Below are 15,265 nucleotides of genomic sequence, written 5' to 3'. Positions count from 1 at the left end.
AAATAACTAAATAAATATATATAGGAAAAATGATATAAACAAATGTTGAAAAAAATACATACATGTGGATGTGTAAAAATAAATGTGGAACTAAATAAATTAAAATGTAGATATATTGCCAACATCAGGACAAAAACAGAATTACAAACATAATTCGGTTTTGTGCCCAAAGTAAAAATAATAACATATTTGGAAATACAGTTTTCATGGCACTAGACTAAGTTTTGGGGAACAAAACCCTGCACACTCAAGTGAAAGCTGAAAAGCCAAGAAACCCAGCCTCGGTCAGCGTGGCGAGAACTTCTGCAAAAAGAACAAAATAAAAAAACCTTCAGGGACTTGCTGACCTGTTTAGAGGCGTGAAAAGCCGCTGCAACCGTCAACAGCTAAAATGAGAACCAAGACTGCAGCTTACACACTCTGAGCAGCCTGCCCTCGTTCAGTTTCCTGCTCACTACTGTTTGAGGGTCAAAAACCCACAACTGTAAAACAAAAGCCACATCTTTTGTAAGTAAGAGCAGAAGAACTGGCCTAAACTATCTGATTTATTTCAGCCACAAAGTTTAATTTTTAAAATACCGTTTAACAATGCTCACAATCCTCTTTATTAGTGTCAGTTGTTAATCAAGTCTGATCATCCTTTAATTCGCCTGTTTTTATTCTTAAAAAGACAAGCATTTAATGCAACTGTTGAAGCCAAACCACAGGACAGGAAACTGCATCAGTTAGTGTGTCGTTTCGAAACCATGTTTGCACATTTACATGTGTTATTGTTTGGAACAAGATAGTTTCTGAGCGGTGTAAGCATACATTTGAGTGCAGCTGATAAACATTTTGTCCATTTGACTTAAAAAGAGGCCTCAGTTTTGCATTTAAGGAGATTTGATTCCTTGTTTCTAACTATATATGGTTAAAATCTGAAGACTTTTTTCATTCTTAAATCCACCGTATGTCTCCAACAATACATTTTATCTAACATTAGTTAGTGAATAACCATAATGAGTCACAGAAAGACACGAGGACATTCAGGTCACAATCTGGATGGCCCTCTGCACTGCCTTGTGATCTGAACTCAGCTTGTGCAAAACCTGAAGCCAACAGTGCACTCCTCTGGATGACTTGTGTACTGTCAAACCAAAGATGAGACATTTAGGGATTATTTCACTGTCACACTGAACATGTTGTTCTCTCAGGACATTAGTTAAATATTATCAACTGATTGTTTGCTACAAACCAACAACTGGAGTTAAACTGCTGCGTATTCAGTAACTGTAGTCTGGTGCATCCTAGTGGCCTAATTATAAAGACATATAACCACATTGCCTCCCTTTGATTCCAGCCCCATGTTTTCTGTCTGTCTCAATTGTAAACAATTATATCAAGTCAAAAATGCCAAAATAGTTATCACAAAAAGTGCTTTTTATTTTAAATTTTAAGGAAGAAGACATACAGCATTAGATCACATCTGGCAAACATCTCGTGATTTTAAGACTCTGAAACCACCTTAAACATTGAAAAGTTTATTTTTTAAAAAGTCATGATGCATGATTATTATCTGCTGTTGTGGTTTGCAGCAGAAAATATTTTAAATAGGACCATAATCAGGATGTAACACTGTGAGTGTGAAATGATACAATGCATGTAAACAAACATGTTTTTAAATGTAGAAAGGCAAAGATGATACAATATATTAAAAAAGAATTAGCACAAAATTAAAAATACTCACCTTATCAGGGGGAGTGAGGAGTAAAGAAATTATACTGGAGACAATAAAAACACCTGTTTGTTCACGGGAGAGAAAGTTTAAAGGCTGACAGAGAACTTCTCCTGGTGACACGAGAGGTTGATGAAGACTTTATAAGGAACACTGAAATTCACTTTTTACTCAGCTATGGTCCCTGAAAAACAAACATTCTGAGCTTCATGTTCTGCATATTTCCACCTGTAAGTGTCCCAGTGCAAGCACAGTCTTCATCTGTTGGTGAAGGAACAAAATACATCAGGTGATTAATGGGATGAGGCATTATTCTCCCTCATTTTGGGAACCATTTTAGGGTTAAGGGTACTAGGTCCTGTGAGGAAAATAAGAAGAGTTTTTCCCTTCAGTGTCAACCAGACAACTTAGTTTGTCCACACAATATATGAGTTAAAAGGCACAGGCCAGGTGGCATCAGGAGCTCTGTGATTGCCTGGGCTTGGTGAATTTGCTCTGCAGGAACACTCTGGGGACACAAAGCCCCTCCTTTTTGTTCACAGTCTCTCTCAGGACGTAATCATTCGCAACACATTGGAGGCCCGTGTCTGCAAACAGCTCAGCCAGGAACTCTGAAAGCAAACACAGAGAAAAAAAAAGAGACTGAGACGTCAGAAGGAAGAACATAGAGAAGAAACAACCAAGAAGGATTTAATGGCTACTCAGAATGTGTCCTTACTAGTTTGCCACTATAAAGTAGTTAAATAATGCATATCCATCTTTCCATCTATCTATCCATCTATCTATCTATCTATCTATCCATCTATCATCTATCTATCCATTTATCTATCTATCATCTATCTATCCATCTATCTATCTATCTATCTATCTATCTATCTATCCATCTATCATCTATCTATCCATCTATCCATCTATCCATCCATCCATCCATCTATCTATCATCCATCCATCCATCCATCTTAACAGTCTGTATGAAACATACAAACATGAAAATGACTTTCCTAAAGTCTTTCACTGACCTTTAGAGAAGAAGTAGGACCTGGTTCCGTCTTGGCGGACGTAGAAGTTCTCACCCAGTTTGCTGCCAGCTTTGAATCGGAGCATGGCGTGGTCGTACAGGCCATAGTCCCTGAAAAGTACGATGCCCCCAGGCTTCACCACCTTAAAGCCACATGTGGTTACATTAGACCATTATAACCAGCTTGTATTCATTATGAATGACATTACATGAATATATTAAGTGCTGAGATGATGAGAATGTATCATTTATATTTACTATTTATTGAGATGAGATGATGAGAATGTATCATGTTATTTACTATTTATTATGCTTTTTTATGAGTCCAGTACGTAAGTGCATTGAATTCCATTGTATTTCTGTGCAATGACAAATAAATCTCATCTAATTTATTACCAAAAACAAGATGGAAGGTTACCACCAGATGCATGCTTGAAAGTTTCTGCCTCAAACTCAACTCAACCAGCCACATTTAAAATTTTTTTTAAATTTGAGCAATTAGTTTGTACACACGCTGTATTATGTTTATATTAGGCGCATCTATAATGCAGTATAGCTAATCATGATGTTTCATGATTCATCATGATTAGCTAAACTGCATTATAGATGCGTCTATATGAACCTCACTTTACTTAAAGCATACATTGATCATTTATTTATACTTATGGCATCCTATGAGTCCTTATAACAATTGATTGTTGAGGTGTGTGTATAGAGGGGTATGAGTAGTTGTAATGTATTATAAGCCTCATCAGTCAGCCTGTAGTTCATAACCAGTCAAGAGCACTCATAAGACACTTGGATTTATAAGTCATTATAAGCTATATTTATAACTGTTGATATAGTGCATCATGAAGCTTTATATGTGTTTATGAGTGCAGTCATAATGCATTATGATTGATTATAATGAGCATTATAATTCACTATGAATGCGCTCATAATGCACTATAGATGTAGTCTTCATAGAAAGTGTTACCAAACTTGCTTTCTTATTCTCCAGTCTGACTCACCCTGCTGATGTTCTGCAAAGCCGGCTTCATCTTCTCAGGGTGGATGGCCGACAGGACAAAGATGAGAGTAACGACATCCACGCTGCACTCGGGCACATTTTCCACCAGATCATCTTTAGTTAAATCACACTGGAAGGCACAGCAGCGCTCGGGGCAGTACAGAGGGTTTTGCTGTCAAAAGAAGGCAGATAAAGTTTATAAAGTTGTTTTATTTGTATTATTGTGTTATGAATCAATTCAAAAAGATGTACAAAAAATGTGTTTTTAAGACAAGGAAGGGTTGGTAGAAGGACATCATCTGTTTGACTCTGGGTGGATATTTGAGTTGTACACAACAGCATTGGGGTAATGTTTGTGAGTTGTTTCAATTATATTATTATTATATTCATATAAATAATATAAATAATTGTTTTCATTGTGGAGAAGGAGTAGGACAAAATAAATATAAAGATGTGTTTAGGCCTTTCTCCTGTTTGGACGGATAATTAACTTTATATTGTGCTTATTTATGTTGTTTATGAGAATCAGTATTTTGAGAGTTTGGTATATTTTCATGGGTCATTATATTTTATCTTATTTTTGTTTTGTTTTCGAAGACTCTTCATTTTTATATTATTCTTGTTTGGTGTGTGCTTTTTCCCCCCACTTATTTGTAACATTTGTAACAAAAAGGCAATTATATCTTCCAGCAGAACTGGTCATCAGCCACCAGCTAACACAGCTCACAGGTGTTAATGTGTCGTTGTGAGTGAATATAAGCAGTGTGTCACTAGAAAAGAGACTAGCGCCCAGTTGACCTATAAAAACAAAAATAGAAAAAAAAAGATGATTTGCATGTATATAAGATATATATGTGATGTTTGGATATCTTACTTTGACAAACTCCACAGCTCGCGGTGAGAAGTCACAGGCGTAAACAAAGATGTTGAGGTCGTCCTCCAGCAGAGGGAAGATGCAGTTTCCTACTCCACAGCCGGCCTCCAGCAGCACCAGCCTTTGGCTCTCAAACTGCAAACCAGGCAAAAACACAACTAACAAACAGCCATAGATATCAGTCTCTTTATTATTAATCTCTTTATTCATGTATAACCCTGCACAGTGCGAAATGAAGAAGGAAATATCTACACTTAAGTCTGTGCTTGCATACAGTTATTCCCACTGCATTCTTTCATGAAATTCACAGTAGTAGGTGAAGGTTAAAAAAATTGTAAAACTGCATTGGTAATTGATGGGTTATTTATTTGCCGAAATCATCTGGAGAACTTTATGGTTTTAAAATGTCTTATTTTATCTTCAACCAAGTTTGCATTTTTGCAGATAAACCAATCTAGTAAGTGCCTTTTTGATAATGAAGTCTGGCAAAATCTTCACCAGAAACAATTAGTGTTTATAGTGTTTCTTTAATGTTTTATTGACCTCTTCCTTACCTCTCTACAGGCCTTGAGTTCTTCAAACTCTCTGGTGGTCCAGTGTCTGTCCTTGAAGAAATTCGTGGTATTTCTTTTGTAAAACAAATCCCAGTTTTTCTGAGCTTCTTTCTCCAACTTCATCAGTTTGAAGTCGGACACCAGAGTCCGTTCACCGCCGAGTCTTTCCAGCTCCTCCTGGGTTAAAACTCTGGCGGCGGAGGTTTTGGTCTGTCCGGGGACACTTGGAGACATTTCATCTTTTGACGTCTTTTGACGTCCCACGTCTTTTTCATGAGGTGTTGTTATTATATCACCAAGGAAACTTTCATTTTGTGCCATGTTGCTTTTATAAAGTCTCGGAATTTGCTTCCTCACAGTTTCTGTACGTACCGTCACTATTTATGTGAAAACAATCATTTCAACGAGGTTTACAATATCTGTTATTTAGACGATAAATAACTATAACATTAAGTTAAAGTTTTAAAAATCCTGTCCCAAGTTAGTTAGCCACATTGGACATCCATCTTGTCCGTTACTTAAATTCGTCCGTGTAGCACAAACTCTTTCCTTTTCTTTCTGTGGATTCCGCTTGTTACTAACTGAAGAAAAATACAACACATATCATCACTCAATAATAATTTAATGTGTAGTTAATCTAGCCGTTTTAACTATATATTATTGAAAATAAAGAAAAGTTGATAAATTATCTTTTTTTCGGTAATATTTGATAGCCGGACCAAAACCGGAAGAGGAGTGACTGAGTGACGAAAGCGATGTTTTGCTAACGGGTAGCAACAGTCGGCTAACTTTGTCTTGCAGTTGGCTTCTTATTCTCCCTGAAGTTACCAAATATAGCTCGGTTCTTCGGAATATCTCACATAGATGTAAATTTTCAACATTTCAGAAACAAACCGAGACATGAACGGGAGTACGAATCCGCTGCTGGACAAGGAGGAGCATGTTCTGAAGCTCGGAGAAAGCTTTGAGAAGAGGCCAAAATCTTCCTTTCACACCATCAGATGTGAGTGTGAAAACCCGCGTAATGTGTTGAGAAAGAAACTTTACCCTCAAAGAGTGTTAAATGAACTGTGGTGTGGGATTAGTTCGCTCACATGGACGGGGAGGCTGCCTCTTACATAACCAGCCAGTTATGTTGACACGCAAATTAAGTCATTTGCATAGAAAAATATCGTCACACCCACCCCTTTAACGTTACACAATGAATTATGTATGTATGTATCTCAGTTTTAGACAACTCTAAAGTTATGGATAAGTGATGTACTTATCGTCACCCTGTTAAAAATAATCGCCTAACTCATTTTTTCAAGTTTTGCAGGAAACACAAAGAACTTCACCAAAAGTGTAACATATGACACTTATTGATCATTTCACTCAAAAAGGATGTAACAAAGGATGGCTCATGACATAGTAATAACACTGTGTGTAAATTATGTAACTTAAGAGAAATAAATGACTTAGGCAATTTTTTGAACAACAACACAAGAATCACACAAGTCTGTCAGAAACATGACATGACAAGTATCATGAGCATTAATGTTACTTCAGAGTGTCATTAATGGTCATGACACATCCCATGTCATGTTTTTGACACGCTCATGTCACTCTTTTGTAGACACCTTAGAGTAAAGTGTTACCAATATTAGTGTCAACAATAAAGCACTGATAAACTAAACTGATAACTAAACAATCTCCCTCGAGCTCTTCTTTGCTGGGTTCTTATCTGATGCCTATGAATGTGGCAAATTGTCAAAGAAGTGATGACACTCCACAGGTTTACCTGAAACCAATGTGTTTCATTGACTGGAGGTCCTGGGACTTCCTCTCCTTGATGGGCAAAGCACGTTGAAACATTCTGGTCCATTTCATTGGCTCATTTGGCACCTGTACCTGTGCTTTTTCTGTCATAACAAGAATGTGCATTGTGATTATATGCATGTCTCCATCACTGTCCTCCCTTTTCAGATGACTTCAAACCTGCATCTATCGACACAAGCTGTGAGGGAGAGCTACAAGTTGGGAAAGGAGATGAAGTTACCATCACGTTACCTCACATTCCGGTAAGACTGTCTGTTGTTTAGGTCTTTCTGTAAAGAAAACTGAGTAGGCTATTTCACCAACCATTTAATGTGTAACACTGCTCTCCCGACCACGTGAACTCCTTCAATCATGTCCACACACCCTCCTACTCACTTTGTTCTTTTGATAAAAGGCGTCTGGCTCCTCCACCACTACATGACCCGCATCACAAGCTAGACTTTCTCCTCCGTAGTTCCCCGGTGGTGGAACAACTTACCAAACTCCATCTAATCTGCTGAGTACCTCTCAATCTTTAGGAAGAGGCTAAAGACCCAGCTCTTTCATGAACACCCTCACACATAGTCCATATGGATGATGGGGAATAAATGCAAAATAGGAGGGAAAAAAACCCTTCTATGCACTATTTGCACTGTCCTTATACAGTGACTGGCAGCACTTGCATCTTATTGGATTCAAACTTAAAACCTCATGTGTTCTCTTCTGACTAGATCTTTGGTTGTGTTGTATAAACTCTCAGATATACGTCGCCCAGGATAAAAGCGTCTGCTTCATGAAATTGTTACATTGTAAAGATTATTACAAGCTGCTGATATGTTGTCAGAAAATCCCCAACTTTTGTAAAAAAAAATTTGTAAACAATTATCTGAGTTTAACTTTTTCATTAATTGAAATATTAATACTGTTTGGTAACCAACTCCACATTCACCTTTAATTAATCACTCTGATGAAGTAACATTCAAATTGTGCACTCAGGTCTCGTAAAGCAAACAAAGACGGAACATATTAAGATACATATTGTTCTTTCAGGGCTCCACGCCACCGATGACAGTATTTAAAGGAAACAAGCGGCCGTATCAGAAGGACTGTGTGCTAATCATAAACCATGACACCGGGGAGTTTGTACTGGAGAAGCTGAGCAGCAGCATCCAAGTCAAGAAAACCAGGTGAGCCGACAAAGCTCTGAGTAATTCACATCCTTTTTTTTGTCCCACCCTCATTCCTCAGTGGGAACAATTTTATTGATCTCAAACAAATTAAACACAAACAGTGTATGTCGTTTTTCCACTAACTCATTGTCTGTGTATTTTGTTGGATTTCTTTGCCTCTATCTCTTAGACTTTGATTATTACAACACTAAAGTAAACAGAGATTTGCAAACAAAAGCTCTTAATGTATTTTCAGGGACAAACAATTTAAATTCAACTCTCATAATCTCACACACATTGGCTTTGTGTGTATGTTTCAGGGCGGAGGGCAGCAGTAAGATCCAGGCACGGATAGAGCAGCAGTCGGTTCGGTCCAGCCAGCCCAGCTCTCAGTTCCGGGCCCCCACAAAGCCTGGGACCGGGGTCAAGACTTCCCCGTCTCCTTCAAAGGATAATCCCTCCCCAGAGCCTCAGCTCGATGACATCAAGAGAGGTGAGGAGGTCGAGCCATAAACATAGCCTAACATAATCACAACACATGGAACATATAAGTTCACTTTAACCCTGCTGTTTAGTATTCATAAGCACGATATAAACATTAACATTTTATAACATTTATTAGCAGATATAATGACACTTTAAAGTGTTTATTAATGTTCTATATTAGTCAATAAGTATTATTCTTCCCCTGAAGACATTTTATGTTGTTGCAAGTATTCATTATTTGCCAAATAGGGGAGATTAAATTAAAGTGTTTCCTTATTTTATATTTCACTTGTGTTTTGCAAATAATAGAGATATGACAAAACATGAACTGTAAGCCAAATAGTTATTTCAAACGCCCGTATCGGTGCATCCCTAACAAACATTTAGACAAACAGATGAGGAAGGAAGGGATGGAAATTTAAAAAAGTGTCTTAATGTGAACCCTGCTGACTCAACGCTGCCCCCTGCTGTTGGCAGAGCTGCGAGCAGAGGTGGAAGTGATCGAACAGATGAGCAGCAGCGGCAGCAGCAGCTCCTCGGACTCAGCCAGCGCCTCGGGGAGCGGAGATGACAGCAGCAGTGACGGCGAGCATGACGCCCCCAGACCGCTCAGCCAGGCCTCCCCCAACCGACACCCCATGGCCAATGGGGGGGTGGACCGGCAGCAGGGCAACAACCAGCTCATGAACACACTCCGTGAGTATCTCAGAGTCAGTCTTTCTTTTCCGTGTGTCTGATAATCCTGCTTTCAGGGAAGAGAGACAAGTAAACACTAGGGGTGTGACGATACTCTCAGCTCACGAGACGAGACATGATATTGGGTTCACGAGGATGAGACGAGATTTTAAGAAAACAACAATGACACAAAATATGACTGGACCAACAGACTTTTATTTAATCCAGTTGCACATGCGTTTTGAAATGTTTTATTATAACTCTTTACATGCATGATGTAGGCATGGGCTTTTAATAAACTTCTTCTTCCACTAATTGAAACTAAATTTATAAAAGTTAAAATAAAAAAAATAAAATCCCCCAGAGGGATTAATGAGAGTCCGGAGGTGACATATGGTAATTGCTTAGCAACAGTTTCGACCGTGATCCGTGATCACATACACGACGGATTAAACACGGGAGACGCAACTGTGGCCGCCGTCGCTAACTGCACAACATCAGCAGCTGATCAAAACAAAGCAGCATGGCTAATTATCATGAACATAGCAGTCTTGAATTAACCAGCATCGCTAACTGTGCGCAGAGTGTCTGGTGCTTGTTGTAAACAAACAGAGATCGCTAAGTGAACACCCCCTGCAGCAGCAGCACATACACACTGTACTGCTACAGAGCTAACTGTTAGCAGGACTGTGCCACTTCTATTCCTTCTTACTCTTCTTAAGGAGCCACCGGCCCCTGCGACGTCATTCTGGCTGATTGCTGCTTCCCCTCCTTCTCCTCCTCTTCTTCTTTTCATTTTACTGCCCCACAGGTCACAAATAGAAGTTTGATAACTCACAAATCTCGCGAGACAGATTTTTAACACGACGAGAAATATCGTCGACTTTAATATCGCGAGATCTCGTCACACCCTGAGTAAACACACATCATCAGTGTTCAGGCTATTAAAGAACATCAAGATGCCGCCTCACTGTCACTTCTCTGAGTCATAATAATTTGTCTAATTATGGCAGGAAACACAATGTTCTAACCCGTCTGTCTTCACAGGAAACGACCTTCAGCTCAGCGAGTCGGGCAGCGACAGTGATGACGACTGAACTCTCTACTGGTCGGTCTCTCTCTCTTTCTCTCTCCACACTCCTCCTCCTCCTTTCTGCCTGGTTCACTTGTTCCTTTGCTGTGATAGCTGCCCCCAGCTGTATATCTTGGTTTGACTGTATTTTTGATTTTAGTATATCCTTAAAGCTGGCCAGCCTGGAACTTTAAGAGTGTATTTTTTATTAGATGTATATTTTGTTTTGTATAGCAAGACTTTAGAAAAAGAAACTTTTACTTGAGAGGTTTGGAAGATTATATATTAGATTGCACATACATATTTTCTGTACTTAGAGCAGCTAGTTTTATCAACTTGTATCATTTGTTTTTGTTGGGTTTTGTTTTTGTGGTAAGACAAGGAAGGGATTGTCCTCATCCTCTCACCCTGTCTGGTCGTTTATCAGAGAAGGTTGTGGGAAGCCTCTCCACATCGTTGTCATGTTTTTATCGTTTAGCTATGAATACAAAAATTGCAGATTTGCACAGATAACCTGTGCAGCCTGCAATGGAAGTCCATTTCTGCCAGTAACAGATAAAAATAAGAGCAGAACATAACTTAGTACCTGTAAGTCATTCTAATGAGAAACCTTCTTGAAATAGTGACTTGGTATCTCTAAATAATTGGAAACATAACCAAAATAAAGTTTCTCAGAAGATACAAACTCATTATTTTTAAAAAGCTTTTTATTGTAATCGCTTCCAGTATCTTGTTTTTTAATTACATTGGCAGAAATGGACTTCCATAGCCCGTGCATCAGCAACAAATCAAAGAAAAAACACATAGTCATGTGCTTATCTAGTGTGTTTGGATCAGAGTGGAGCAGGAAACACTCAAACACTCTCAACCTTTAGGGTGATAGTTTTAAACTTTTTGGTGACTATTGTAGTTATGAATCACCTTTATTCACTAGAAATGAATGAGATCATGAGATTTGTTCACAAGAAGAAAATACAGAATTTCTACTGTCTTGTTCTTAAAACAACATTCTCAATACATATATGTAAAGATTATAGGAGCACGAATTCAGCTTAGATATTTCATGGTGCTTTGATTGACATTCAGCTTAATTTAATTCAGATTTCTGACACTCGGGCCATATCGCTCAATATCTACAATTTGGAGGCATTTTTTACCACTAGGGGGCAGAAAAGGCCCATAATCAAACTGACCTGATATGTGTGTTAGTGATGCTGTTATGGCTTACAGGTTAGCAAATGTTTGAATGTAAGGTTCCTCCGACAAAATATCTGGTGAAAGTTGTTGATGGGAGCTGAAGAAACTCATATATACAGACTGTTTGTAGCTGGAGACTGGATTTCAAACTGTAACAGTGGCTGTTATTGGCAGTGTTACCAAATTAAATCATAGGAAGCAACTTGAGTTAACACTACCCACCCTGCATAACACAGAGTAAAAAGTAGTTTGTAGTTTACTTCTACTAAAGCATTTTCTCAGCTGTGTGTAGGTATTTCAGTCATTACTTCCTTCCTGTTCTTTTGCAGTGTCACAGTAAATCCCACTGATTTACAGTTTAACCAGTTACAGTATCATAGTGTTTTTTCAGAGAATTGCTGATTATATTAAAGCCTCAGTCATGATTCAGTTACAGTTCAAAGCTTGGTTTTAGATTTGAGGCATCAGTAATTGTGATTACTACTGAAATTTCACATATCTACTAATAAAAACTGACAATTATGCAAGATTAATTTTGGAAAAGGGAAAAAAGTCCTCCAATGAGCTTTACTCTCCTGTTTTGTTGTGGGATCTTTTTTATTTATTTTTTTTACAAAATGACCACTATTTGTTTTGTCATTTTTCAATCAAACGGAGAATATCTTATTTTTGGGCCCACATTTCCATATAGTACTTATATTTTCGGATCATTCCATGCCTTACAGCATCTCAGTTTAGGGAAAAAAGGTGAATGTGTCATTTTCTGAACATGCCAAAGAGTTGAACTGCCCCTCATCATGTGCAGAGAGCAGGGATGTTCACAGTGTGTCGCGTCGCTGTGTAAATGTCTTCATTTTGCTTTTTATCCGAGGCTGTTTGTGTTGTTGTGCATACGAGTAGTGAAGTCAGTGATTGTTTCCTTGATCTGCAGGAGCTACTGGTGATGGTGAATATCATTTGGTGCTGATTGTACAGTTTATCATTTTTAATGCAACACAACAACCCACAGTCACAAACAGAAGAGTTTCACTGCAAAATGCCAAAAAATCATCTCAGTTCAAAGTTCAACAATATGTTTTAGTAATGGAGAATTCATGTTTTTCTACCCTGATAAATTTCAGATTCACAGGATGATTCTTTTTCGGGAATAGGTAAAAAAAAAAGTCTCCTCCTTATTAATTAGACAACATATCTGTTGTTAGAATCACTATAAACTAAGAAATATGTAGTTTATTCTGTAGCATGAAGCAGCTTTTTGTCTTTTTGCCACAGTTGTTTTTACTTATTTTACCTCCTCTAATTAGATCTCTTCTTAACAATTTGTTCTGTACAGATTGTCTAAAAAATGGTAGGTAATAGTACTCTACAGTATCTAAAAATTAAGAAAGCCAGCAAATAATTATATATGAGGAGCAGCAGCCGGTGAACAAAACAAAATTGGCAATTTTAATTCAATAATAACTTAAACAATTGGTTATCAAAATTATGCTTGATTGGCATATGCCCCACTCTCCTTTCAGTACTATTATTATTATTACTATTACATTGTGATGAATGGATTTCCCAGCAAAGCTTCACCTGAGCATCAACCACACTGAGAGAAAACTCCTGTTTGTTTGTTTGTTTTTAGAAGCCCACAGTTTAAAACATACAGTGCAAAATATCTTTTACTGGCAGCTTAAATTAAAAAATATCTAATAACCTGCATCATTCATTGAACATCTTCACCCATGAGAATATACTTATATTAAAGTATTTAAGGAGTTCTCTCTAAATATTTACTATTGCCTGATTTAAAAAACTAATAATAAATGAATTTAGAGGGGATTAAATTCACAGATTACATACGACAACCGATATAATGAATTTTTGACCGGAAAAATGAAAATAGACTTTTTCTATGTTGTTTGAGCACCAATTTTCCACCGATATGACTCAGAAGGTTGCTTTCTCTAACAAAAAACTTTCTTAAAGACGAACTATGAGATGATGACACCAAGATTTCACATTGGTGCATATAGGACAATATTTATGCTGAAACTGAGATATCTTCATCGGTCTTTCTCTAATATTTACTGATAAATATTAAACATTTTTAAAACCCACAGTGTTTGGCGGCATTTTGGAATGAAACTCCTCAATCACACACGTCAAATTCAGTTTGGGGAATATTGTCAAATTGCTAAAATAATCTGTATTTTAGTATAAAATGTAACTGTTAGTGGTGTTTTTATATCATTGCTGCATCATGTTTATCAGCCCACAGAACAGAACAGACATGATATGAGTTATAAGATGCCTGTAAACGGTTACTGAACCTACTACTCAGTACTTGAAACCATAACAGTTTTAATAATCCTGCTTCTTTACCACGAAGCACCAGTTTACTGTGTGTCCTCAGCTTGATGGTTGGATGCAACAGGTGGGCACAAAACTGTCCTCTCTGCTGTTTCCTCTGAAATCTGTAACAGACGTCAAACAGACGACAAATGGACTTTGTTGTATTTGTTTTAGTTCTCATGTTTTTATTTTAGTGCTGTGTTAATGTGAAATATGTTTGTACAGATTTGAAGTGTATTAAAAGTGTGTATTTAAAATGGATGTTTTCTCTATTTAATGACAGAATTGGTTATTTTTCTTCTTGAGAGCTGATCACTTTTGTCTTAAGGGAGATTTCGGTAACACTTTACAATAACCATCTAAGTGATGTTTATAGATGGTTTATAAGCCAATTATTAACCATTTACAAAGTGCTATACATATTTAATCTTTAAATGTTTTCAACCAATTTCTTAAAGGTATATAAATAATTTCAAAATCATTAACATACTTAATATGGTGTTAAAAATGTTAAAATTAGTGCAACTAAAACTATAAATGAACAATTAATTACAATTCAATTGTTTGTTAATGGTAAAGTAAATATTAGCTTACATTAATATACCATCTATTAGCCATTTATAAATTATGTAGTTAGTTAAACATTAATAAATTATGTATTTACCATTCTAAATGGCCTATATACGGTTTATAAATGATGATTAAACATTAATAAACTACCTGTTTACCATTTATAAATGATGGTTATTGTAAAGTGTTACCGAGATTTCTCGTTAAATGGATAGTGTGGCTGTATGAGGTACTAATCTGTAGTGTAGTGTATGACACAGTCCATGGTGGTCAGCAAGTCCCTAGTTCTGAGCAATAAACAGCTGTGGACTGGAGCAGCAGCTAAAGCTATTTTGGCCACCTTAAAAAAATCAATATCAGTTCAAGCGTACACTATATTAAGAATATTTTCCTCGCTTCGTCTTGCCGTCAGACTGCCTTTCAGACAGGGAACTGAAGCTGTCCATCTATCAGTGCTCCTTAAAAGCAACCAGACTCCATTGACAAAAACAGTAATTTTACCTGCCATTGCTGGTCTACCACTGCTTCAATTAATTTGTGGTTTTGTGCCACTTTGGTGTTTTAAAGGGTCAGTTTGGATTCATCAAATGTAGCACAATAACACAAAGAAACTAATGAATTGAGGCAGGTAGATTGTAAAGGCCACGAGACTGTTTTTGTCTGGGTACAGCTGAACGGCTTCACCTCCCCATCAGAAAGGACAGTCTAATGGCGGGGTAAAGTGGGGAAAATATTCTAAATATAGCATACAGACACCCAACATTCAAACTTGGCTCCTCTTCCTCAGCTC

The 15,265-nt window shown here is 37.4% G+C and overlaps 2 protein-coding genes across 2 annotated transcripts; one reads left to right on the top strand and one right to left on the bottom strand.

Moving 5' to 3' along the window:
• Positions 1-1,833: 1,833 nt before the first annotated feature.
• Positions 1,834-5,815, bottom strand: mettl6 (methyltransferase 6, methylcytidine). Its single transcript, XM_059339472.1, has 5 exons — positions 5,170-5,815; positions 4,616-4,750; positions 3,743-3,913; positions 2,734-2,875; positions 1,834-2,325 (listed from the first exon to the last, which is right to left on the bottom strand). The coding sequence occupies exons 1-5, from the start codon at positions 5,488-5,490 to the stop codon at positions 2,171-2,173; spliced, it is 924 nt and encodes a 307-aa protein (XP_059195455.1). The 5' UTR covers positions 5,491-5,815; the 3' UTR covers positions 1,834-2,170.
• On the top strand, positions 5,764-14,162 carry eaf1 (ELL associated factor 1). Its single transcript, XM_059339473.1, has 6 exons — positions 5,764-6,172; positions 7,135-7,229; positions 8,017-8,153; positions 8,456-8,628; positions 9,099-9,317; positions 10,344-14,162. The coding sequence occupies exons 1-6, from the start codon at positions 6,070-6,072 to the stop codon at positions 10,391-10,393; spliced, it is 777 nt and encodes a 258-aa protein (XP_059195456.1). The 5' UTR covers positions 5,764-6,069; the 3' UTR covers positions 10,394-14,162.
• The last annotated feature ends 1,103 nt before the right edge of the window (positions 14,163-15,265 follow it).

The sequence above is a fragment of the Centropristis striata genome, chromosome 8, assembly GCF_030273125.1.
Source record: "Centropristis striata isolate RG_2023a ecotype Rhode Island chromosome 8, C.striata_1.0, whole genome shotgun sequence".
NCBI lineage: Eukaryota > Metazoa > Chordata > Actinopteri > Perciformes > Serranidae > Centropristis > Centropristis striata.
Note: the sequence above shows the minus strand (reverse complement) of the source record. Positions and strands in the feature narration are given on the sequence as shown.

What these genes read in the sequence shown, in the direction of transcription:
- mettl6 (XM_059339472.1), bottom strand. Translation starts at nt 5,490, where the DNA reads ATGGCACAAAATGAAAGTTTCCTTGGTGATATAATAACAACACCTCAT. An exon ending in CTTTGCAGAACATCAGCAGG is followed by an intron (nt 2,876 to 3,742) that starts GTGAGTCAGACT and finishes TGTGGCTTTAAG; the next exon opens with GTGGTGAAGCCTGGGGGCAT. An exon ending in GTCCTACTTCTTCTCTAAAG is followed by an intron (nt 2,326 to 2,733) that starts GTCAGTGAAAGA and finishes GTTTGCTTTCAG; the next exon opens with AGTTCCTGGCTGAGCTGTTT.
- eaf1 (XM_059339473.1), top strand. Translation starts at nt 6,070, where the DNA reads ATGAACGGGAGTACGAATCCGCTGCTGGACAAGGAGGAGCATGTTCTG. An exon ending in ATCCAAGTCAAGAAAACCAG is followed by an intron (nt 8,154 to 8,455) that starts GTGAGCCGACAA and finishes TGTATGTTTCAG; the next exon opens with GGCGGAGGGCAGCAGTAAGA. An exon ending in GCTCGATGACATCAAGAGAG is followed by an intron (nt 8,629 to 9,098) that starts GTGAGGAGGTCG and finishes TGCTGTTGGCAG; the next exon opens with AGCTGCGAGCAGAGGTGGAA.